The 25,878-nt window shown below is 47.5% G+C and overlaps 1 protein-coding gene across 1 annotated transcript; it reads left to right on the top strand.

The window, feature by feature from the left end:
* The first annotated feature begins 5,432 nt into the window (after window positions 1–5,432).
* On the top strand, window positions 5,433–25,442 carry ENO2 (enolase 2). Its single transcript, XM_056848341.1, has 11 exons — window positions 5,433–5,531; window positions 8,791–8,886; window positions 9,101–9,159; window positions 11,599–11,668; window positions 12,064–12,197; window positions 13,553–13,775; window positions 15,081–15,278; window positions 17,267–17,468; window positions 19,782–19,890; window positions 24,239–24,297; window positions 25,331–25,442. Exons 1-11 carry the CDS (start codon window positions 5,447–5,449, stop codon window positions 25,398–25,400), a joined length of 1,305 nt encoding a protein of 434 aa, XP_056704319.1. The 5' UTR covers window positions 5,433–5,446; the 3' UTR covers window positions 25,401–25,442.
* Window positions 25,443–25,878: the final 436 nt, after the last annotated feature.

The following is a 25,878-nucleotide window of genomic DNA, read 5'->3' as shown; positions in this document are numbered from 1 at the left end:
GGCTGCCAGGTCCCTCTGGCGGGAGGATTTTGGGGCAGAACCTGAGGAGGGCGGGGTTTGGGGAGGAGGAGCTTCAATGCCATAGAGTCCGATTGCCTGATCTCTTATCGGCTGGAGATCAGTTGTAATAGCAGGGGTGGCAAAGAGGGGTCTGGGAGACCCAGATTGGAATCTCCCAAGCCATGAAAGCTTGCTGGGTGACCTTGGGCCGATCGCACACTCTCAGCCTGACCAACCTCACTGGGTCGCTGTGAGGATAAAACAGGAGAACCATGTAAGCTACTTTGGGTCTCCATTGGGGAGAAAGGTGGGGATAGTGATAAATAAACAAACAAATAAATAATAATCATGCCAAATTGCAATTTCTAGGATTCTTTGCGGGAAGAAGTGATTGTTAAAATTGATGAACAGATGGATACGGATTTCTAGTAAATATCAGGGTATGGCACAGTTTCTTCTTTGTTTGGAAACCAAGTATGTTTCGTTGCCTGTATTAAAATATTTATATCCCATTTTGATTACATGAGGCAGCTAGAGAGGCTGAATAATACACCTCCAATCCACTTTCCGTGCGCTTATGGTAATCGTCTGCAAGAGGGTTTTTTTTTGCCGTTTCTCACAATAAAATCCAAAGTGCGGCTGAAAATGGACTGAAGGTGCATTATTCAACATGTGTGAAAAAGCCAACGTAGGCAAGGTCAAGTTGTATCCAGGAAAAGAGCCCGGCAAAATGGGAGGGGCTGTGGCTCCGTGGTTGAGCATCTGCTTGGCATTCAGAAGGTCCCGGGTTCAATCCCCGGCATCTCCAATTCAAGGGACTGGGCAAGTAGGTGATGTGAAAGACCTCCGCCTGAGACCCTGGAGAACCGATGCCAGACTGATAGACGATACTGACTTGGATGGACTAAGGGTCTGATTCAGTCTAAGGCGGCTTCATGTGTTCAACCACACGGGCGCTACAGTTACCTGTGATGGTTTCGAGGCCAAAATGAAACTTCTAACCTGAGCGTTTGGGAAGTGCAACTCAGGATTTATTTATTTACTCCATTCCCATCTCACGTTCCTCCCCAGCGGGGAGCCAAAGTGCCTTACAGCGTCCTCCCCTCGTTCATTTTACCCTTAACAACAACCCTGCGAGGTAGATTAGACTGAGAGTGTCGACTGGTTCAAGGTCACCCAGTGAACTTCCATGGCAGAGTGGGCCTTCGAATCCGGGACTCCCAGATCCCAGTCCAATTCTCTAGCCCAAGGGTGTCAAACATACGGCCCACGGGCCAGATCCGACCCCTTGAGAGCTCTTATCTGGCCCACGAGGCAGCCACCCCACCCCGCTCCCGCTCCGGGCTGGCAAGGCATGGCCCAGCCCAACCAAGTGACATTTATGTCATTTCCGGCCCCTGTAACCAATCAGTTCAATACCCCTGCTCTAACCACTATACTGTGCTGGCTCTAAGGTTGCCAGGTCCCTATCCACCACTGGCGGGAGGTTTTTGGGGCGGAGCCTGAGGAGGGCAGGGTTTGGGGAGGGGAGTGCCATAGAGTCCTATTGCCAGAGCAGCCATTTTTCTCCAGGCGAACTGATCTGTATCGGCTGGAGATCAGTTGTAATAGCAGCAGACCTCCAGCTAGTACCTGGAGGTTTTTAGGAAATAGACAGCACGAAGGCTCAATATAAATCACGGTACAGAAACAGACATATGCCATGTGTTAAGAAAACAATCAATATTTACTGGGCATTAACTTCAGGCAAAGTCCAGAAAAACACATGCATACAATATAACAACAAAATTACAGAATGTAGAATTGCAATTCATTAACAGCACAACAATTGTTCATGGGCACAAAGCCTCAAAGTAAGTTGTGAAAGCATCCGAACAGGGACCTTTCGTGGTCCACAGAGGCATACCTGTCGGGTGCAAGGAAGGCCTTGGAGAATTCAAGGTGAAAGGAATAAACACAGGGGACGCCAGTCGTATTGCGTTTCCCAAAAGCTTCATCAGCTCCTTTGAAATATTTTTGTCAAGCATTCAAGGGCGAACTGCGTTAATTGCTGCTGGTAATTGCTTTATGGCCAGTTGCGTCTTGACATTCCCCCCAGAAAAAAGGGAGTGAGAGTGCGCAATCTTTCTCTCCAGCGGTAGCGCCTGGAGGTTGGCAACCCTAGCTGGCTCTCATGTAGTTAGTACAAACCGTGCAACCAAGTCCTGATCCAATATGTTCCCAGTCAATGGGGCTTCCACTGAATCTGCAGCATGCATCAGTTTGTTTGCCCTCATCCAATCTACTGCCCAGATACTATTTCAGAAACCCCACTGCCTCTCTGGTATCTGGAAAGACAAAAAGAGTAATGCTGAGGCCACCGTATCCCAAATCCCCAGAGGATATCCCTCAGCAATTTCATGGCGATCTTCAGCAGACAAGGTGGCTAATGTTTGGGAGAATTTGCTTTCTTGGGTTTCCTCGAGTTTGCGACTGGAGTAGAAAGTAGCCGTCAGTCTTCCATGGCAGAGTGGATAGCCATCCGGTCCCCCTGGAGCCCAAAGTGGAGTTCAGCGTGGTGTGAGAGCCAGCGTGGTGTCATGGTTAAGAGCGGTGGTTTGGAGCGGTGGACTCTGATCTGGAGAACCGGGTTTTGATTCCCTGCTCCTCCACGGGAGCCTCGGAGGCTGATCTGGTGAGCTGGATTTCTTTCCCCACTCCTCCACATGAAGCCAGCTGGGTGACCTTGGGCAAGTCACAGCTCTCTTAGAGCTCTCTCAGCCCCACCTACCTCTCAGGGTGTCTGTGGTGGGGAGGGGAAGGGAAGGTGATTGCAAGCCGGTTTGATTCTCCCTTAAGTGGGAGAGAAAGTCGGCATATAAAAACCAACTCTTCTTCTTCTCATGCCCACCCACTCTGTGATACAAAGGAAAGGTGGAAGAACAGACGCCTTCACAGATAGGGCAGCTGCTGGAAATTGTGGCCTGTTCCTTTTCTGGCCCAGGCTGGTCGTCCCTGGAGATGGGGAGAGGCCATGGCTCAGATACAGGACATCTGCTTGGCATGCAGAAGGTCCCAGGTTCAATCCATGGCATCTCCAGTTAAAGGGACTAGGCAAGGAGGTGATGTGAAAGACCTTTGCCTGAGACCCTGGAGAGCCATGGGGAGGGGCTGTGGCTCAGTGGCAGAGCATCGGCTTGGCATGCAGAAGGTCCCAGGTTCAATCCCCGCCATCTCCAGTTCAAGGGACTAGGCAAGAGGGTGATGTGAAAGACCTCTGCCTGAGACCCTGGAGAGCCGCTGTTGGTTTGAGTAGATGATACTGACTTTGATGGACCCAGGGCCTGATTCAGTAGAAGGCAGCTTTGTGTGTTCATGTGTGCCCTTCCTGAGAGAAAGGGGCACTGCCTCCCACTGGACTGGACCTCTGGCTAAGGGCAGTTAGGGCTTCATTTGTTCCAAAGTCCTCCAGGAAATAGCCGCTGAGTCCCTTCCAAACCCTGGGATACGTAGATAGATCGGAGAGGCCCAGGAAGGTGTCAAATCCATGGGGAATCAAAGGGGAGAGTCCCCACAAATCAAGGATTAGGCAAGCGTGCTTCTAGACAAAAGGCTGTTGTTTCCAAACAGGTGTACCTCCTGCCATCTCTTTTTCTGGAGACAAAACCACTGGAGATGGCCTGGGGTGAAGCAAGTAAAGATAAACTAAAGGAAGTATGATTTCAGACAATGGGTTTGTGGAACTCACTGCTACAAGATGTGGGAAGGGCCAGTAGCTTAGAAGAAGAGTTGGTTTTTATATGCCGACTTTCTCTCCCACTTAAGGAAGAATCAAACCGGCTTACAATCACCTTCCTGTCCCCTCCCCACAACACACCCAGGGAGGTGGGTGGGGCTGAGAGAGCTGTGGCTAGCCCAAGGTCACCCAGCTGGCTTCATGTGGAGGAGCGGGGAAACACATCCAGTTCACCAGATTCGCCTCCGCCACTCATGCGGAGGAGTGGGGAATCAAACCCGGTTCTCCAGATTAGAGTCCACTGCTCCAAACCACCGCTCTTAACCACTACACCACTCCGGCTTAGATGGATTAAAAATTCCATATTTGTGGGCGATGGGTCTATCGCCAGTCAGGAGAGCCAGATAGGGCCTCTTGCCATCAGATAACCAGGGAGAGGCCAGCAGGGGAGGGCTATTCTAGTAGGCCTTGCGTGTGGGTTTCCCTATGGCATCTCATAGGGTTGCCGACATCTAGGTGGGAGCTGGAGTTGTCCCAGAATTATACTTTATCTCCAGTCTACGGGGATCAGTTCCCCTAGAGGAAATGGTAGCTTCAGAGAGCGGACTCTGTGGTATACCACCGAGAGAAGAAGAAACTGAAGTCCTAGAGTGAAATCACATAATTGCTGGGGCCCCTGTCTTTGGGTACCGCCCACAAATCTCCAGGAACTACCCAAGCCAGAGGTGGCAACCATAACTGGTCTACTCTTATGTGACTAGGCAGTCCCTGGGCTATACTTGGGACTACTGAGTCATCTGCGTGGCAGCTAGGACTAATGGCTTCTATAAATGCCTTTATCAACGGCAACTATCTCACAATATTGGAAAAAGTGTTGGTTTTTAAATTTTATATTGTTGTGATATTTATTGCATTGCAAACCGGCCTGAGCTTTGGAGAGGTGGTGTAGAAATCAAATGAATGAATGAATCATCTATTTCCTTTGTCTCCTTGGGCTGCCCACCTGATATCTCTGTTCTTATCATCAAGTCTTTATTGCATTAGCAAAAAAAATTAAAAACCCATAGCAACAATACAGAATAAAGTGGAAATTCCACCAAATTTTTTAAAAATAGTAAAATAATTTAAAGAATTCAACATTTTTTCAGGGAGTATTAAAATACAAATACAAATTCACCATTAAAATGTATGCATCTTGTAATAGGAAAGAAAGAAAGACCATACACCAGTGTGGTGTAGTGGTTAGGAGCGGTGGTTTGGAGCGGTGGACTCTGATCTGGAGAACCGGGTTTAATTCCCCGCTCCTCCACAGGAGCGGCGGAGGCTGATCTGGTGAACTGAATTTGTTTCCCCACTCCTGCACACGAAGCCAGCTGGGTGACCTTGGGCTAGTCACGGCTCCCTTAGAGCTCTCTCAGCCCCACCTACCTCACAGGGTGTCTGTTGTGGGGAGGGGAAGGGAAGGTGATTGTAAGCTAGTTTGAGTCTCCCTTAAGTGGTAGAGAAAGTCGGCATATAAAAACCAACTCTTCTTCTTTCTTCTCCTCCTCCTCCTCCTCCTCCTTCATACAGTCCAGAGACAAATAAAAGATGACAAGTGACATCAGCGTGCCCTGCCATCTTTTTATCCTTCACGATGGCGACAGCAAATCTTGCCATTTGGAAAGCGATGAATTAGTCTCTGCCTTTCATTCATATCTCTGTTCTCTTCCAGAACGACTAACTGCCGCCATGGCTATGGAGAAGATCCACGCTCGTGAGATACTGGACTCCCGCGGGAATCCCACCGTTGAGGTGGATATGTACACAGCCAAAGGTACGCGGGGATGTGGGAGAGGCAGGCAGCTGACAGTCTCCCCTGCAGCCCGAGGCTTTGTGGTAATGAATCGGATCTGTCCAAAGGCGGTGAGCTTGAAAGGGCAAGGGGCGCCCTGTGGAGCTGTCTCCGTCTCCCTCGCACGTTTGCCACAGAGGAAAAAACGCCTGCGCAGTTTTGATTTCAGCTGTGCCCTCTGAAGCGTTCCCAGTTTGAAGCAGGGGAGAGAAAGGGGGAAAGGAAGGGAAACGTGAGACACAAAGAGCCCTTCTCCAAGAGATCGCTGAGCTCGACAGCATGGGTATCATCTTCCATGAGCACGGCTCGATGGTAAAGGATCTGCTTTGCGTGCAGAAGATCCCAGCTTCAGTCTCCAGCACCTCCATGTAGCGGAGTGGGGAATCAACCCTGGTTCTTCTGCTTAGAATCCACCACTCTTACCACCTACACCACGTACCCCGCCTTAGGGGGCAGGGGTGGGAGGATGTATGCACACTTGTGTGCGCAAGAGCACATGTATATAAGGGAGTGGTAGAAGGGTTTGTTTTGCCCAGGAGCCCTGCATCCGGGAACCAGCCGTGGGAATAATGAAAGAGAATACAGGATTAGAAGATACGATAGCTGGAGAAACAATAAAGGGAGAAGATAAAGAGAAAGATGGTAAACTTGAAGCCATAGCTGTAGGAGAAGAAATGGAAGCACAAATGTAAACGGCCTTAGAAGAGGAAGCCTCTTCTGTATCCTGTTTGCAGGCTTCTCAGAGGCATCTGACCGGCTACTGTTGGTAAAGGAATATTGGACTAGCTGGGCCTTTGATTGGCAAGTCAGTTCTTTGACTGACGGTGATGCTATTTCGGCACACCCAATCCCCGGAATCAGATTTCATCCTGATCCTTAGCCTTTGTGTATGGCCGGGAGAGACCTGTGCAGGACCAGAACGATCAGTTTAATTGCAAATTAATACCCTGCACGGATTGCAAAAATTAGGCAGTAGCGGACAGACCTGAAACCAGAAACTTTGGGGGTTGTGGGACTCAAAAGTACATTGTGAAGGACGTTCTGAAGTTGGCGAGAAATAGCAAACATTCAAATGTAGGTCATTTCATGCGTATGAAATGGTTTAATTTGTGAAGGACCGTAAAATCAAATTCGAATACAACTCTCAGCACGGGCCAGATGCTCATGAGTCATCCTTTGCACCAGCTGGCCAGAACACTGGCAATTAAGAGCACATTTACTTCTTGAAGCAGCCTGATAGATCAGGCTAGAATCATAGAGTTGGAAGGGGCCATAGAGGCCATCTAGTCCAACCCCCTGCTCAATGCAGGATCAGCCTAGAGCATCCCTGACAAGTGCTTGTCCAGCCTCTGCTTGAAGACTGCCAGTGGGGGGCTCACCACCTCCCTAGGCAGCCGATTCCACTGCTGAAAGATCCTTACTGTAAACGTTTTTGCCTGATGTTCAGCCGGTACCTTTCAGCCCATAATTTAAATTCATTATTATGAGTCCTATCCTCTGCTGCCAACAGGAACAGCTCCCTGCCCTCCTCTAAGTGACAGCCTTTCGGATACTTAAAGAGACTGATCAGGTCCCCCCTCAACCTCCTCTTCTCCAGACTGAACATTCCCAGGTCCCTCAGCCTTACCTTGTAGGGCTTGGTCTCCAAGCCCCTGATCATCCTCATCGCTTTTCTTCACCCACTCGATTCTGTCCATATCCTTTTTGAAGTGAGGCCTCCAGAACTGCACACAATACTCCAGGTGAGGCCTGACCAATGCAGTGTACAGGGGGACTATGACATCTTGCGATTTGTATGTTATGCCTCTGTTGATACATCCTAAGACCTCATAGGCTGTTTTTGCCACTGCATCGCACTGACTGCTTATATTTAGCTTACAGTTCACCCGTGTAGACTGATCTCTTCAGAGCTTGAGGCTAAGCAGGGTGGGCCATAGTCAGTACTTGGATGGAAGACCACCATGGAAGTCCAGGGCTGGTATGCCCAAGAAAGCAGGAGCACACCACCTCTGCCCATCTCTTGCCTTGAAAGCCCCATGGTCCTGGGATTGCCATCAGTAGATTCTGACTTGAGGGCACACAATTATTATTACTTCTTCTTTTTTAAAAATAAATTTTATTATTTCACAAAAACAAACAAGACGAAACAAATTCCACATACACACCACATTTATTCGGTCATCCCACCCTTCCAAAGTGTGCCAATGCTCATGCTATAAAATATTAACCTGTAAGTTACCAATTGTAAGATCATAATATCAAATTTTAAATGCTATATTGATCCTGGTTATTACTACTACTTTTATCTATACATAATGTCCATCTTTTAGCTAATTCAAAGATGTCCTTAATAAGAATAACTTTCTAGGATTAAAAAAATTATTATTACTTCTTGAAGGGCAAATGGTAGAATCCTAAATGCATCCCTTTGTAAGGAAAAGAGCTACAGCAGGGGTGTCAAACATAAGAGGCCGGATCCGACCCATTGAGAGCTCTTATCCGTCCCGCAAACTAGCTGAGGCAGCCACTAGGGTGGCCAGGTCCCTCTTTGCCACCGGCGGGAGGTTTTTGGGGTGGAGCCTGAGGAGGGAGAGGTTTGGAGAGGGGAGGGACTTCAATGCCATAGAGTCCGATTGCCAAAGCAGCCATTTTCTCCAGGTGAATTGATCTCTGACAGCTGGAGATCGGTTGTAATAGCAGGAGATCGCCAGTTAGTATTCTGTTGAATAAGGCTCCGTGAATCATTGGGGTGGCTGATGAAGATTTGAAACAGGCATTTACCGGCATCCTGTACCACTACCAAACGGATTATAGCCTCTGATACTTATCTAAGAAAAAAACATTATATTCATGCCTCTTTTTGTATGTAACTATTGTTTTGTACCTATGTGTCACATTATGCGGCTGATAATGTACACTTATTAGAATTTTTGTTAATCTTTTCTTTCATACCACGTGTTATATATGAAGTGAATAATATAACATATAAAGTACCTGGAGGTTGGCAACCCTAGCAGCCACCCCCCCCACTCCCGATCTGGGCCGGCGAGGCATGGCCCGCCCCGACCAAGTGAGATTTATGTCACATCCAGTCCTCGTAACAATTGAGTTTGCCCCCCCCCCCCGAGCTAGAGACTTGTGTTTTTATAATGACACCTGAAAAGGCTCCTGGGCTTACGTAATTTCATTTCTTCCTTCCCTTTGCCCTTTCCCTTCTCTGGTTTTTGACGATCCTCTGTAGGACTCTTCCGGGCAGCTGTTCCCAGCGGTGCGTCCACCGGCATCTACGAAGCTCTGGAGCTGCGGGACAACGACAAATCCCGATTCCTCGGGAAAGGTAGCATCCCGCCTCCGGACCCTTGCCCCCCCCAAGAGCTCCCGAGCATGTCCGTGTTTGTGCGGGTGTGCTGCGGCCGGCCCCAGGACTGGCAATGGTAGAAGATGCATGCCAGGGAAGGGCCAGGGAAGAACCAGTGATCCTACGCGCTGCTCTCCGTCTCTGTGTCTTTCTGCTTTTCTCTGACACTCTCCGTGTCTTTTTCCTTCTCTAGGGGTCCTGCAGGCGGTGGATCATATCAACAGCACTATCGCCCCCGCTCTCCTGAGCTCTGTAAGGATCCCCCCTCAGGCCTTCAGTTTCTCATCTGCTTCTGTTTCTTGCATGCTTTCTCTCTCTTTCTATGTCTCTATCCCCCTTTCCTTTCCTTTCTTTTCTGGGTGTCTGGGCGCGCCATGTGCGTGTATGTACCCGCATGCGTCCCCAAACAGCGGTGTCAAGGCCCTTGATATGAACAATGTCTATTATAACAAGAAGGGGGGGACTTGAGGTAGCTGACCCCGCTGCCTCAATGTCTGGCGCCCGGAAGGTAAAGGTAAAGGTCCCCTGTGCAAGCACTGGGTCATTCCTGACCCATGGGGTGACGTCACATCCCGACGTTTTCTAGGCAGACTTTTGTTTACGGGGTGGTTTGCCATTGCCTTCCCCAGTCATCTTCCCTTTACCCCCAGCAAGCTGGGTACTCATTTTACTGACCTCGGAAGGATGGAAGGCTGAGTCAACCTTGAGCCGGCTACCTGAAACCAAAGGGTCCCCAAACTCCATTTCAGACATTGTTCTTCGTTGGGGCAGGGGTGTTATTTATTTAGTTAGTTAGTTAATCAATCTTCTAACCCACTCTACCCCAGCAAGCTGGGCTCAGAGCAGCTCACACAAACTATAAAACGTACAGTTAAAAAAACCTCCCCCTTTTTTGGTAACAAATTGGATTTTTCTACAAGCCTGAATTGAAGCCATAGCTGGCCCGGTAGTGCGTGGATGCTGAAGCTGGAGGGGGAGAGATTCAAAACAGAAAAAAGGAAGTATTCCTTTGCACAGCACATAGTTCAATTGTGGAACTTCCTGCCCCAGGATGCCAACTTGGAAGGCTTGAAGAGGGAAGTGGACATGTTCATGGAGGAGAGGGCTATCCATGGCTACTAGTCAAAATGGATAGTAGTCATGATGCATGCATATCCTCTCCAGGATCACAGGAGCGTATTAGGTGCTGTGAAACACAGGCAGGATAACGCTGCTGCAGTCGTCTTGCTTGTGGGCTTCCTGGAGGCACCTGGTTGGCCCCTGTGTGAACAGACTGCTGGACTTGATGGGCCTTCGTCTCATCCAGCATGACTTTACTTATGTTCTTATTATAATTATATTACATATAATTATATTAGATGTTGTGGAACACAAGCAGGATGCAGGCAGGATAATGCTGCTGCAGTCGTCTTGCTTGTGGGCTTCTGAGAGGTGCCCGGTTGGCCGCTGTGTGAACAGACTACTGGACTTGATGGACCTTGGTCTGATCCAGCGTGGCCTTTCTTTATGTTCTTATGTTTTGATCTTCCCAAGGGTCAGCCCTTTGCTTTTAAAATACAAAAAACTGAAAAACAGTCTATTAAGGGCATGGGTGTTATACAGTCCATAGCAGAGTTGCTCCATTCTGGTCCCTTTTGAGATCAGTTGGCTCCGACTGGAGTGAATCTGCAAAGGATGGCACTGATAAGCTAGCGCAGGCAGCTGGAGATTTTGGCACTCCTGGATGGGAGCATGAGGCGATGGCAGGCGCATCCCTGACCATGCGCTGCTTGTTTCTTCTGCCGTGTGCTTCTGCCTTCTCCCTGGTTCAGTAGACCACTGGCAAAATCACAACAGGGCTCAGGCCTGCCAGTGGTCTACTGAACCAGGGAGAAGGCAGAAGAATGTATGAGACAGGACAGCCCTTTCTCATGCATAGGGATTCATAGAATCATAGAGTTGGAAGGGGCCATACAGGCCATCTGGTCCAACCCCCTGCTCAATGCAGGATCAGCCTAGAGCATCCCCGACAAGTGTTTGTCCAGCCTCTGCTTAAAGACTGCCAGAGAGGGGGAGCTCACCACCTCCCCAGGTAGCCGATTACACTGTTGAACAACTCTTACTGTAAAAAAAAAGTTTCCTAATATCCAGCCGGAAACTTTCCAAGTGCAATTTAAACCCATTATTGCGAGTCCTATCCTCTGCTGCCAACAGGAACAGCTCCCTGCCCTCCTCTAAGTGACAGCCCTTCAAAGACTTCAAGAGAGCAATCATTAGAATTGTAATGCTATGGGGATAGGTCCACTGGAGTGTTTCTCAAAAGGAGGATTTTCATCCACAGAGGGCGACTTTCTCGCCACCTCTCTTCTGCTGCAGTCCGGAATGCCCCCCCCCACACAAATGCTGTTCCTGAGGGTCCCCTATCCTCTAGGAGCAGAGTTTGGGGAGACATTTGGTGCTGCAGCAAGAGGGGGGAGATATGAAAGCCACGCTCGGTGGGTGGAAATCTTTCCGTCTATGGAAACGCTCCAGTGCAGGGGTCCCCAACATGGTACTCGTGGGTGCCCTGGTGCCCTCCGACACCTTTTCTGGCACCCTCCAAGTATTTTTAGGAAGAGGGCAGGGCCAGGCAGGCCTTGCTTATCTTCAGAAACAGGAAATTCTTGTATTTTCCTGGTAGTTCTCTGGTTTAAGAGATACTTCTTTCTGCAGGGCCTCTCCGTTGTGGAGCAAGAGAAGATTGACAACCTCATGCTGGAACTGGATGGAACAGAGAATAAATGTAATTCCATTCTCTCTACTCCGTAAGAAAGTGGAGGAGTTGGGGTGGGGGTGGGGAGTCCTTTTGCATTGAAAGTCCAATGAAGAGCTTTGACGGCAAGATCTTGGCAGAGGTGTGCCCAGAATCTAAGCCTAGTAGCAGATGCTGTGGGTTAGAAAGACGGGACCTGTGGTTTTGGCTGATGGGCTGGGTCCAATGGATTGGTTCCACTAACAGTGGCACTTTCCTCTGGAGCAAGGAGCCTTGCCCTGATGCAAGAGGCTCTGGTTGCATCGGCAGAGGGCTCAGGATGGCACCACCGCTAGCGGAATGGCTCTGCAGGGTCAGACCCAGCGCAAAGCTGCTTGGGCTCTTGATGAGGCTGACTTTTCTTTCTTCTTTTGGGATGTCCGCAGCCAACTTCGGAGCCAATGGCATCCTGGGCGTTTCCCTGGCTGTGTGCAAAGCAGCTGCTGCGGAGAAGGATGTCCCTCTCTACCGACACATTGCAGATCTGGCTGGAAATTCAGACCTCATCCTGCCCGTCCCTGTAAGAATCTACCGCTGTTATTTCACCGACAGAGTACATTGTGGGGGGCAGAGAGGAGAGAACTGTTTTTTCTAACAGTTAGAGCGGTTCCTCAGTGGAACACGCTTCCTCGGGAGGTGGTAAGCTCTCCTTCCCTGGAGGTTTTTAAGAAGAGGTTAGATGGCCATCTGTCAGCAATGCTGATTCTATGACCTTAGGCAGATCATGAGAGGGAGGGCATCTTGGCCATCTTCTGGGCATGGAGTAGGGGTCACTGGGGGTTTGCAGGGGAGGTCGTTGTGAATTTCCTGCATTGTGCAGGGGGTTGGACTAGATGACCCTGATGGTCCAACTCTAGGATTCTATGAGAAGGGCAGTAAAGAAACTGCGAATTAACGTACAAGGGGTCTGTATTCCTCTAATACTGGAAGAGAGGATGCCGTACCACAGATCCCCTCCCCCTCTGCCTTTATTGAAATTTAAACCAGTTTCAAACCTGCTGAAACTCATGGCTGCCGACCAAGAGACTTGGGAGATTTGGTTTTCGGGATTGTTAAGATAGTATACACAGCACCATCCCATTACGTTGCCTTATATTCAGTCCATCAAGCTTAGTATTGTCTTCTCAAACTGGCAGCAGCTCTCCAGGGTCTCAGGCAGAGGTCTTTCACATCACTTACTTTCCTAGTCCCTTTAACAGGAGATGCTGGGCATTGAACCTGGGATCTTCTGCATGCCAAGCAGAGACTCTACCACAGAACCTCAACGGTAGAGCATCTGAGATTACACAATTTTGGCTCACAGGACATTTGAGAGCCAGTGTGGTGTAGTGGTTAAGAATGGTGGTTTGGAACGGTGGAGTCTGATTGGAGAACCGGGTTTGATCCCCCACTCCTCCACATGAGCGGCGGAGGCTAATCTGGTGAACTGGATTTGTTTCCTCACTCCTCCACATGAAGCCAGCTGGGTGAGTTTGGGCTAGTCACAGCTCTCTCAGCCCCACCTACCTCACAGGGTGTCTGTTGGGAGGAGGGGAAGGGAGGGTGATTGTAAGTCAGTTTGATTCTGCCTTAAGTGGTAGAGAAAGTTGGCATACAAAAAACAACTCTTTTTCTTCCTCCTCTTCTTACTGCCTGGCCATTTTAATTGGAGATGCTGGGGACTGAACCTGGGACCTTCCGCGTGCCAAGCAGATGCTCTGCCACAGAACCTCAGTGGTAGAGCATTTGAGATCACACAACTTTGGCTCACAGGACATTTGAGGGGGAAGATGTGGCAACTAAATCAGTTCGGAAACCTTTTTAAATTTGTGGTGTGGATGTAGTCCAAGTTGTGGTACTGAGTTTCACCCTTTGCTTCTTGGGGCATCCTTCCAGGCGTTCAACGTGATCAACGGGGGGTCCCATGCTGGAAACAAGCTGGCCATGCAAGAGTTCATGATCTTGCCGGTCGGAGCGGAGAGCTTCCGGGATGCCATGCGCATTGGGGCGGAGGTCTATCACAACCTGAAGAGCGTGATCAAAGACAAGTACGGCAAAGATGCCACCAACGTGGGAGATGAAGGAGGCTTTGCCCCGAACATCCTGGAGAACAGTGAAGGTGAGGAAGAGAAACAGAACAGAGTAAAGAATCACCTCTCTTCCTCTCGGTATCAGTTCCCACAAATTTCCCCTCAGAAAAATTATTCTCCATGTCTGTCATTTTGGGTTCTAAATGCCCAAGTTTGATTTAGCTCAGTGTGGTGTGGTGGTTAAGAGCGGTGGACTCTGATCTAGAGAACCAGGTTTGATTCCCCACTCCTCCACATGAGCGGCAGAGGCTAATCTGGTGAACTGGATTTGTCTCCCCTCTTCTCCACATGAAGCCAACTGGGTGACCTTGGGGTAGTCACAGCTCTCTTAAAGCTCTCTCGCCCCCACCTACCTCACAGGGTGTCTGTTGTGGGGAGGGGAAGGAGATTGTAAGCCGGTTTGATTCTTCCTTAAGTGGTAGAGAAAGTCAGCATATAAAAATAAAATAGTTTTATTGAGAGCACAATCAAATAGTTTTATTGAGAGCCAATGTGGTGAAGTGGTTAAGAGTGATGTAGTGGTTAAGAGGGGTGGACTCTTATCTGGAGAACCGAGTTTGATTCCCCACTCCTCCACATGAGTGGCAGACTCTAATCTGGAAAACCGGGTTTGATTTGCCGCTCCTCCACATGAGTGGTGGACTCTCATCTGGTGAACCGGGTTGGTTTCCCCACTCCTACTCATAAAACCTGCTGGGTGACCTTGGGCCTGTCACAGTTCTCTTTGAACGCTCTCAGCCTCACCTACCTCACAAGGTATCTATTGTGGGGAGAGGAAGGGTGGGAGATTATAAACCGGTTTGAATCTCCTTAAAAGGTAGAGAAAATCAGCATATAAAAATCAACCTTCTTCTTTTCAAAAAAATGAGTTCAATGCAGTAAAATTGATTTAAAAAAATCAATTTCCCAATAGAGCCATTCCTTTTTTTAGATTAATCTACTTCAAAGACTAATTTGGAGAACCGGGTTTGATTCCCCACTCCTCCACATGAAACCAGATTAGAGTCCACCGCTCATGTGGAGGAGTGGGGAATCAAACCCGGTTCTCCAGATTAGAGTCGGCCGCTCTTAACCACTACACCACACTTGCTTTCAATTCAGGTCCTCCTGCAAATTTCCCAAAGCTGATTTGCCTTGAAGGAGCAACCTTTGGTGTTTTATTGCATGTTTTTATATTTAACGTATCGCTCAACCCCAAACCAAGGTAGAAGGAGCAGTATTTGTTCATACTGCTTTTCCAGAATCCCTCTCCCGAAAGGCGCTGGGAATTGTTAGGAGATGTTTGCGGATATTGTAGTTGCTTGAGGATCTCAGTTGCTCTCCCTCCTTCCCAGCTTTGGAACTTCTCAAGGAAGCTATCGAGAAGGCCGGATACACAGACAAGATTGTGATCGGCATGGACGTTGCCGCGTCGGAGTTCTACCGAGACGGCAAATATGACTTGGACTTTAAATCCCCTGATGATCCCAGCCGCTACATCTCCGCTGATGAGTTGGGCGACCTCTACCAGAGCTTTGTACGGGACTACCCAGGTGAGCGCTCTCTTCTCCCGAGCCTTCTTACCAGAGTGACAGATCATTAGGGTTGCCAACCTCCAGGTACTGGAGCAAGCTATTAACTATGCATAATAACAATGGTGTATTAAATATAATAAGGTGCTGCACAGCCAAACATTTATACATGAAAGATTATATAGTCTTGGTACAGTAACAATCAATCCAAGGTCGATGTCTTCAGTTGAAGAAAGATACAAAGGGATACGATCGTTTCAATTCTTCCTCAGTCCCGTTTCTGTACAAATATGTGAACATTTTAATATATCATAAACTATCTTATCAAAAACATATCTTTAAATCCATTAATAAAAATATATATTTACAATTATTGGTGTCAAAATAAGTACTTTACAATATAAGCTTCTGTAGCTTCAATAGCTTTCATGGAATTCTTAATCACTCCTCTTAAAGGATCAAAAAGCAACCATATATCTCTCTCTATTTCATCCATTTGATACAACCTGTACTTATTTTCTAACCTCAGTCAGGTAAAGGTACAGAGGTGTTAATTTTGATTGCTAACATCCAGGTACTAGCTGGAGATCTCCCGCTATTGTTGTGCTCCCCCATTCTCATAGAGTCCAATGAGAGCAATGAGGGAAGGAGGTTGGTTGAACTACAGCTTGCTTTATTGTCCAAGAAATCATAACCGGGTGAGCCAGGATCCAGACAAACAGCTCTGCGATCCTGTCACACTGAGGCCGGGCAACAGCAAAAGATTGTATATAGACTTTCCTTTTATCCCTTAGAAGCTCCTTGATCAATTGATCTTGGGCAGCATATATCTAGTGTTGGAGGGATATAAGGGTGTATATAGACTTTTCACATTCCAATACAACAGTGATACATTTTCTTAACATCCGATTCTAGCTTTGCCAGAGCGCATGCGTGTATGCTTCGCAAATTCATGAATAGTGCCTGTTCTATTGAGTTCAGAGCGTTCCCTTGAAAGCGAAAGCTTTATTGTAAAGGGGAGGGGGAAGGAGCTCCTGGGTTGCTCCTTGTGCAAAGGGGAAACTTTTCCAGCCCTTGGAATGTGTGTGTGCGTACGTGCTTGGTGGTAAAGGAAAGGGGGGGACCTCTGGGAAGCAGCTTCTGTGGTTTTGCTTGTAAGCAGCTTATGCATGTAGCTTGCGTTTATGTCTTAATGTGATGCCGGTATGATTACTCAGGCACAACACTATTACAACTGATCTCCAGCTGATACAGATCAGTTTACCTGGAGAAAATGGCCGCTTTGGCAGTTGGACTCTATGGCATTGAAGCCCCTCCCCAAATCCCGCCCTCTCCAGGCCCCACCCCCCAAATCTCCAGGTATTGCCCAACCCGGAGCTGGCAACTAGGGTTGCCAGCCTCCAGGTACCACTCTAGAGAAGCTAGACACAGAATGGCACAAAAGTGTACTATTAACAAATCTGTTCTTAAGAAAACCAAAAATGTGCAATGCACTTTGCAAATAATATAAATGTCTTATATACAGAGTAATATCACATCAAAGAGTCCACTAAAAGTTCTCCTCTTTCTTCATTCTTCATAGGAGAGCAACTCTGTCACCCCAGACAGACAGAGTTTAGTGGACTTCTCTATTTCTATATATTTGTCATACGAAACAAAAATACCTTTAAAAACAAATTTTTAATATTATCCATATTGAACTCCTCATAACTTATGCTGTTTTCACATAAGCATAATAAAGCCTCCAGTTTAGAAACAATTCTTCTCTAAATATTGTCGAAGGCTTTCACGGTCAAATCTCCCAAATCCCCCCAAATCTCCAGGTATTTCCCAACCTGGAACCGGCAACCTTGTTCCTCAGACCCCTTTTCCAACGTTGACCATTTTCCACCTTCTTCAGTTTCAATTAATACTAGAAGATAAGGAGAAAGTGAGTCCTGTTTCAGCCTTATTGTTATTAATGATTAAGGACCGCTGGTAAATCTTTCCTTCCCCTTTTTGCCTTTCAGTGGTTTCAATCGAGGACCCCTTTGACCAGGACGACTGGGAGGCCTGGACCAAGTTCACGGCAAACGTAGGGATTCAGATTGTGGGGGATGACCTGACGGTGACCAACCCCAAGCGCATAGAGCGGGCCGTGGAGGAGAAGGCCTGCAATTGTCTCCTGCTGAAAGTCAACCAGATCGGATCGGTCACTGAAGCCATCCAAGCGTGAGTCTCGCCTAGGGTTGCCATCCTCCAGGTAGTGAAATTCAGTACAGGAATCCAGCCATAAATGATGCCAAATATATTCTGGCTAAATCTTTACAGTATGTGGTAATATAACCACCAACACCATATATTGCCAACAACAAGTGTATTTTTTCTTATTTACAGGATGTTTCAACAGGTAAGTACACAATTAATTCCTTTAACTAGTAAGTATTGAAGCAAAGTTCACTAAAAAATGTCCTTTTAAGGTGTATTTCTTTCTTTGCAGCACAGCAGGCTATTGAAGGAGAAAAAGTTCACTAGAAAATGCCCTGTTATGGTGTATCTCTTTCTTTGCAGCACAGCAGGCTATTGAAGGAGAAAACGATCGTTTCGGAGCATGAAGCCCAATTCTTCCTCAGTTCTTCCTATACAACACAATAAATAAATCAGTTAATAATTAAATACATACAAAATTACTTCATATACTTTAATTATTAACTGATTTTTAATTGTAGTAAATTATTACTTAACATAGAATGGATGATAAGAAGCTTGAGACTATGGAAAAGATTTATTTATTGTGTTGTATAGGAAGAACTGAGGAAGAATTGGGCTTTATGCTCCGAAACGATCGTTTTCTCCTTCAATAGCCTGCTGTGCTGCAAAGAAAGAAATACACCTTAAAAGGACATTTTTTAGTGAACTTTGCTTCAATACTTACTAGTTAAAGGAATTAATTGTGTACTTACCTGTTGAAACATCCTGTAAATAAGAAAAAATACACTTGTTGTTGGCAATATATGGTGTTGGTGGTTATATTACCACATACTGTAAAGATTTAGCCAGAATATATTTGGCATCATTTATGGCTGGATTCCTGTACTGAATTTCTCATCCTTTGGTAATTGTACAGAGGTGTCTGATTTTTCCTTCATCCTCCAGGTAGTGGCTGGACATCTCCTAGTATTACAACTGACCTCCAGCTGATAGAGATCAGTTCACCTGGAGAAAATGGCTGCTTTGGCCATTGGACTCTATGGCATTTGAAGTCCCTCCCCTCCCCAAACCCTGCCCTCCTTATTGTTAAGGAGCTGAATTGATTAATTTTTGACTTGCATAATTTTAACTTTCTAAAATTTAATACACTTGATTTGAATGAAATATACAAGTAAATGTACAATTACATTATTTCAACACTAATTCATTGGAAACAAAATTAAGAAGAATATACCTTGCTTTACACAAAGTTGTTAAACGTATTATTTAATTTGCCACATGCTGTATTTTTTGAATAACTACATTAGCAGCTGAATGTTAGTTTTGTTGACAACCTCCAGGTACTAGCAGGAGATCTCCTGCTATTACAGCTGATCTCCAGCCGTTAGAGACCAGTTCCCCTGGAGAAAATGGCCGCTTTGGCAATCGGACTCTATGGCGTTGAAGTCCCTCCCCAAACCCTGCCCTCCTTAGGCTCCACCCCAAAAATCTCCTGCCGGTGGCAAAGAGGGACCTGGCAACCCTAGCCTCGCCCAAATGACTCCTTTCCCCGAGAGTCCTTGGGCTGCTCAGTCACACGACTCTAGACCAGGGATCCCCAACCTTTTTGAGGCTCCGGGCACATCTGGAATTCTGACGGAGCATGGTGAGCGCAGCCAAAAAATGGCTGTCTCCGGAGGCGGAGCAAGCCACAAAACGGTTGCCTCACATTAACTTCAGTTACTGTTTGTTGATTTGTTGTTACCTGTCCTGAGCCTGGCCTTGGCCATGGACTGAGGGCAGGATACAAGTCTAGCCAAAAAAGTAAATTGCAAAAAAACAAAAAAACAAAAAACAAAGTGTAGATCCTTGTGCTGTGCTGGCAGCTGCTTCCAAAGCAACATTTTTTAAATAAAAATCTACCCAGCCAATCAAATTTTCAATAGTCAGAAGCCTTGCTGGGCAAAAACCAGCATGGTGTAGTGGTTAAGAGTGGTGGTTTGGAGCGGTGAACTCTAATCTGGAGAACCGGTTTGATTCCCCACTCCTCCACATGAAGCCAGTTGGGTGACTTTGGGCTAGTCACAGTTCTCTTAGAGCTCTCTCAGCCCCACCTGCCTCACAGGGTGTCTGCTGCGGGGAGGGGGAGGGAAGGCTATTGTAAGCTGGTTTGATTCTCCCTTAAGTGGTAGAGAAACTCTTCTTCTTCTTACCCGGCCCCACCCACTTCATAAAAACTCTTGACGGGAACCAGAAAAGGTGGCGGCCGGCACCCACAGGCAGCACACTGGGGACCCCTGCTCTAGACTGACTTGAAAGCAAAACCACTGACTTCATTTTTCTGTGTCCCCGCAGCTGCAAACTGGCCCAGGAGAACGGCTGGGGGGTGATGGTGAGTCACCGATCAGGGGAGACTGAAGACACCTTTATTGCTGACCTGGTGGTGGGACTTTGTACTGGACAGGTAGGTTCCGCCTGGGTGGCAGGTCTGTGTTGTGGGACATCCCACGGGAAGGAACCGCTGCAAAAGCCACGATAGTGTCGCAATGGCCACGGAATCGTCCACTGCCCGCGCTGCAATATTCCCTGATAAGGGAAAAACCAGCAGTGTGTAAAAGCCAGCGTGGTGTAATGGTTAAGAGCAATGGTTTGGAGCGGTGGACTCTGATCTGGAGAACTGGGTTTGATTCCCCCACTCCTCCACATGAGCGGCAGACCCTAATCTGATGAACCAGGTTGGTTTCCCCATTTCTACACACGCAGCCTGCTGGGTGACCTTGGGTTAGTCACAGTTCTCTCTGAATTCTCTCAGCCCCAGCATGGTGTCGTGGTTAAGAACGGTGGTTTGGAGCGGTGGAGTCTGATCTGGAAAACCGGGTTGGATTCCCCGCTCCTCCACATGAGCGGCGGAGGCTAATCTGGTGAACTGGATCTGTTTCCCCACTCCTACACATGAAGCCAGATGGGTGACCTTGGGTTAGTCCCACTCTCTCAGCCCCACCTGAAGAGAAGGTGATTGTAAGCCGGTTTGATTCTCCTCTTTCTCTTCCTCTTCTTCGCCATCGGATAGCGGGCAACATTTTTGGGAGGGACATTTGGTTCGCAGTAGAAAGAGAGTCGGCAGAGACAATTCTGTAGCTGGCTGCGACCGGCTGCCAGATTTGAAGCAGGCAACAGATGGAAGGGATCAAACCACAAGGGCGAAGATCCATGCCTTTCCTGATGAGCCTTTTCATCTGCACCCCGTAACTTCAGTGCAGAGAGAAATCTGTCTGGCTCCCTGCAGAAATAACAATCCTTTGAGTCTGAGCTGGGCAAGACTGCCTTTCTTTCACAGCATGGTGTAGTGGTTAAGAGCGGTGGTTTGGAGTGGTGGACTCTAATCTGGAGAAGCGGGTTTTATTCCCCGCCTCCTCCACATGGGTGACCTTGGGCTAGTCACAGCTCTTTTAGAGCTATCTCAGCCCCACCTACCTCTTCCTCTGCCTTCTTCCCATACCCCTTTTCCCTGCTAGTAATGATGCGCCACGAAAGACTTTGCAGCTCCAGCACACCTACCTCACAGAGTGTCTGTTGTGGGGAGGGGAAAGGAAGGTGATTGTAAGCTGGTTTGATTCTTCTTTAAGAGGTAGAGAAAGTAATAGAATCATAGAGTTAGAAGGGACCACCAGGGTCATCTAGTCCAGCCCCCCAACACACAATGCAAGAAATTCACAACTACCTCCCCCCAGGCCACCCCCAGTGACCCCTACTCCTTGCCCAGAAGATGGCCAAGATGCCCTCCCTCTCATCATCCACCTAAGGTCATAGAATCAGCATTACTGACAGATGGCCATCTAGCCTCTGGTTTAAAACTCCAGGGAAGGAGAGCTCACCACCTCCCGAGGAAGCTTGTTCCGCTGAGGAACCGCTCGAACTGTTAGAAAATTCTTCCTAATGTCTAGACGGAGTCGGCATATACAAACCATCTCCTTCTCCTCCTTCTGGAGAGTTCCATGTAGATGCCTCGAGGTTGTTCTTGGGTCTCTCCCACGCAAGCTCTCAGACTGTCGGGTAGGCTGTAGGCAGCAGAATGTTTATGGGAGCAGAAATGTTAGCCCTGTAGGCACAGCTCGGGCCTTGCCTGAATGTCTTTATAGTCATGCCCGGTGAGGACGAATTAACGAGCTGCCTTGGAGATGTGGTGGTAGAGCCATGCTGAGATAAGGGTGTGGTGCAGTGCCCTGGTCTCCTCACTCAGAGAAGATCCCACCAGGCAGGGGCCACGGCCGAAAAGGCCCTGGCCCTGGTTGAGGACGATCGGACTGCTTTCAGGCCAGCGACTTCCGGTAAATTTTGAGAGCTAGAACATCTGGCATGAGCTGCTGATGCATCTAGGGATATGAAGCCATGAAGGAATGGATTAATGAATGGTGAACCATTTGTTCATCCTGGATGGGTTGATAGATACATGCCCTTTGACGACTTGCCCTCAATAAAACAATACTGAATTGAGATTGTTTGCATTCAGATGTCATGATAAAACTACTGCAGTTTATGGGACCAGTTAAAGGGATCAGGCAAGCAGGTGATGTGAAAGACTCTGGAGAGCCGCCGCTGGTCTGAGTAGACAGTACTGACTTTGATGGACCAAGGATCTGTTTCAGTAGAAGGCAGCTTCGGGTGTTCATGGCTTTACTGATGTTCTGGGGAGGGGCTGTGGCTCAGTGGTAGAGCCTCTTCTTGGCATGCAGAAGGGTCCCAGGTTCAATCCCCGGCATCTCCAAGGGTCTGATTCAGTATAAGGCAGCTTCATGTGTTCATGTGAAGCATGGTTTCACAGAATAGAATAGAATCATATAATAATGGAGTTGGAAGGGCCCATCAGAGTAATCTAGTCCAACCCCCTGCCCAATGCAGGAGATTCACAACTACCTCTCCCCCACACCCCCAATGACCCCTACTCCATGCCCAGAAGATGGCCAAGATGCCCTCCCTCTCATGATCTCATTCAGCTCTGGTTTATTGCGAAGACTGAATGCAGGCTGACCAATGAACAGAGGTTTGCGTGAGACTCCTAAACCAGGATTCTTTTTTTATTATTATTAGTTTTTTTATAATAAATCAAAAAAAAAGAAAAGAAAAGAAAAATAAAAAATATACATGATAAAAGAAAAGAAATAATAATAAAAATAATAATACATACATATATAGAGCGTAAGTTTCTGTTGTTACATTATTATACATATAAGGATATATATTACGCCCTAGTTCAAAATCCCACCCCCCACCACAGTGCCCATCACCATGGACTTCCGATGGAGTGTAGTGACTAAAAGAAAAAATCACATTATTATAAATTGATTAAAATCACATTGTACTATAATTCGTTAACTATATTTTTAAAATCCGTTTTTGCCAATTTATCCCAATATACAGCGGCCTTTAACCATATAATTTTAAATTCCTCCATGTCTTTACCATGTAAATTAAACCAGGATTCTAAACCACAGCTTGTACCTGCCCTGTTAAGTGAGGATTGGAACTAACCGTGGTTTCTTGTTCTGAATCCAGAAATCCCTGTTTGTTCAGTAGCGCTGCCCCTCCTAGCCTCCTGGATACAGAGTCAGCTACACAGAGCAGCGAACTTAACTGTTCCCGGGGCATTTAACTACGGTTGTTGGTTTTTTTAGGGTCCGCCCTCCGTCTCTTCCTCTGCCTTCTTCCCATACCCCTTTTCCCTGCTAGTAATGATGCGCCAAGAAAGACTATGCAACTCCAGCACATCTTGTGGGGAAATTTGAAAGGCAGTGTAAGAAAGACCTTCCTTAATGAGACATTTTTCCCCGTTTGCCAAAATGCAAAAAATTAAATTACTCCACACAACATACTGCTAGGGTCAAAAGCAGATCACAACTCATCTACCACCAAATGTTCCTCCCTATAAAACAAACACCCCTTCAAAACCTTTATTTCCCAGAAGCAAGTTGTTTCAGAGTGAAAAAAGAAAAAAGGTTTAGAGAACACAGTGAAGCAGCTAGGCAGAAAGGGGAAAGGGCTTGTGATTAGCTTAGCTGAGAAGGAGAATAATTGGTTTTTATATGCTGACTTTCTCTACCACTTAAGGAAGACTCAAACCGGCTTACAATCACCTTCCTCTCCCCACAACAGACACCCTGTGAGGTAGGTGGAGCTGAGAGAGCTCTAAGGGCTGTGACTAGCCCAAGGTCACCCAGCTGGCTCCATGTGTAGGAGTGGGGAAACAAATCCAGTTCACCAGATTAGCCTCCGCCGCTCATGGGGAGGGGTGGGGAATCAAACCCGGGTCTCCAGATCAGAGTCCACCACTCCAAACTACCGCTCTTAACCACTACACCATGCTGGGGCAGAGAGAATTCAAATGACACTTTGTTAAGGAGCTGAATTGATAAATCTTTGACTTGCATAATTTTGACTTGCTAAAATTTAATGCTCTTGATTTGAATGAAATAGACAAGTAAATGTTCAATTATATTATTTCAACACTAATTCATTAAAACCAAAATTAAGAAAAATATACCTTGCTTTACACAAAGTTGTTAAATGTATTATTTAATTTGCCACATGCTGTATTTTTTAATAACTACATTAGCAGCTGAATGTTAGTTTTGTTGACAACCTCCAGGTACTAGCAGGAGATCTGCTATTACAGCTGATCATTTGCACTTAGTATTAATTTTGGCCCTTGTGTATGGTTGTTCTTCGCCTTAGGGTACTTAATTCTGGAGTTTTTAGGGTTAAGGTTTTCCCCCCTTGCGTCGTTGCCATCTAAAGGAAGCCATTGACTTTTGCAGATCAAGACCGGAGCTCCATGCAGGTCAGAGCGCCTGGCAAAATATAACCAGCTAATGAGGTAAGGATGTACGGGTCAGAGAGAGAAATTCACGTCTGTTCACCCCGCCAGCAGGCGTGATCCTTACTGGAAATGGAGACAAAAAGCAATGGATGGTGCAAAGGAATGCAATTTAATAAATAAAGTAACCCTACGCGTTTTGCACGGACTTCTTCCGGGGGATCTGTCTCTGTTCAAGCGTCCCATGCAAGCAATTCATTGCTTGCATGGGACCCTTGAGAAGGATCCCCCTGAAGAAGCTTGTGCGAAATGCACGGGGGTACTTTAGTTATTACATTTTATTCCCTTGCACCGTGTGTTGCTTTTTGTCTCCATTTTGTCTCGGTGCGGCCCCCTCTCTTTTTTCTTCCTTACTGGAAAGGGCCAAGGCTTACTACGGGTGGGGGGTGTCTTGCTTCTGGAGATATAGGCCATTTATGCTTGGTAATTAGCAGCGTGTCCCAGGGTGAAGTGCCCCGCGTATTTATTTTTTTTAGTTTTTCATGCTGAACCGTCACTCAGGAAGTGACTGTGAAGCCGGTGCATACCTGCTTTGCGTTTCTTAAGAGCCCCTTTAACGCGACTTTGTGTGTTTGTTCCGTCCCTTCCTTGAAGAATCTCCTCAAGGAAGCATGCAAAATGACAGTCCCACGTTAGCTATGGAAATGGTGGTTGGCTAATGGAAGGAACGAAGAAGCAGGCGAGTGGGGGGGTGGAATTTCTCCTTTTGCGTCGGGACCGTGAATAGGCATTTTAAAGGTTGCGTTTAAAAAAAGAGCTTTGAGCGAGCATCAGAATTGACCCTGCATAAATGGCCAAAGTGAACTCGATTTGCCATTGCAATAGATAGTGTGGTCTAATGTGGCGGGCACCAGGAAAGGTGTTGGCAAGCACTGTGGTACCCATGGGCACCACACTTGTGAGTGAATGGCTCCTACGTACTTTACCTTTTACATTTAAGGTTCAGCGGGACTTAAGTTTCTCTGGATCGTGTTCACTGTAAGACTGGGGTGAGTTCCACTAACCTTCTTGTCTGTCTGTCTCTCTTCTGCAGGATCGAGGAAGAGCTGGGTGATGAAGCTCGTTTCGCCGGGCACAACTTCCGTAACCCGAGCGTCTTATAAACACTGCCCTCGGCCCATGCTGGCTCGCCTGCTAATCCCCCCCACTGCACAGACTCTTGAGTGCCCCTTAGCCCACACCCTCCCTCCTCCCTGCTCCTCTCTCCCTGGTTCCTTCTCTAGCAAGCCGGTCCCTCCTGCTCGGCCCCTGTAAGTTCAGGGCCCCCCCACCCAGTGGAATCCCTCCCGAGAAACGTCGAGAACGCAGCTTCCCTCCGCCCGTCACAGTGCCGTTGTGCGAGCCGGCTTTCGCGTGTGTCGTGCCGTGTCTGCCCCGTGGGCCCGCTTGAGTCATCGTCACACCCACGCGTAAAGGCAGCGTGTTTGCCGTGCGGCGAGCTCGCGCATGCTTGGGAGGCCGCCCTTAGACCGGAGCGCGGGTTGAGCGTGCCCGTTCAAGCGAGAGCGTGCATTTCCGTATTTGCTGCCCCTTGGGAACGTGTGGATCAGTGCTTTGTGCCTCGGTAGGCGTTTGTGTCGA

Source organism: Euleptes europaea, chromosome 4 (genome assembly GCF_029931775.1).
Source record: "Euleptes europaea isolate rEulEur1 chromosome 4, rEulEur1.hap1, whole genome shotgun sequence".
Lineage (NCBI taxonomy): Eukaryota > Metazoa > Chordata > Lepidosauria > Squamata > Sphaerodactylidae > Euleptes > Euleptes europaea.
This window is presented reverse-complemented; position numbering and strand designations above follow the sequence as displayed.

Coding starts and splice junctions, on each gene's coding strand:
- ENO2 (XM_056848341.1), top strand. CDS start 5,447: ATGGCTATGGAGAAGATCCACGCTCGTGAGATACTGGACTCCCGCGGG. Junction 8,887..9,100: donor ATCCCGATTCCTCGGGAAAG/GTAGCATCCCGC, acceptor TTCCTTCTCTAG/GGGTCCTGCAGGCGGTGGAT. Junction 11,669..12,063: donor GGATGGAACAGAGAATAAAT/GTAATTCCATTC, acceptor GGATGTCCGCAG/CCAACTTCGGAGCCAATGGC.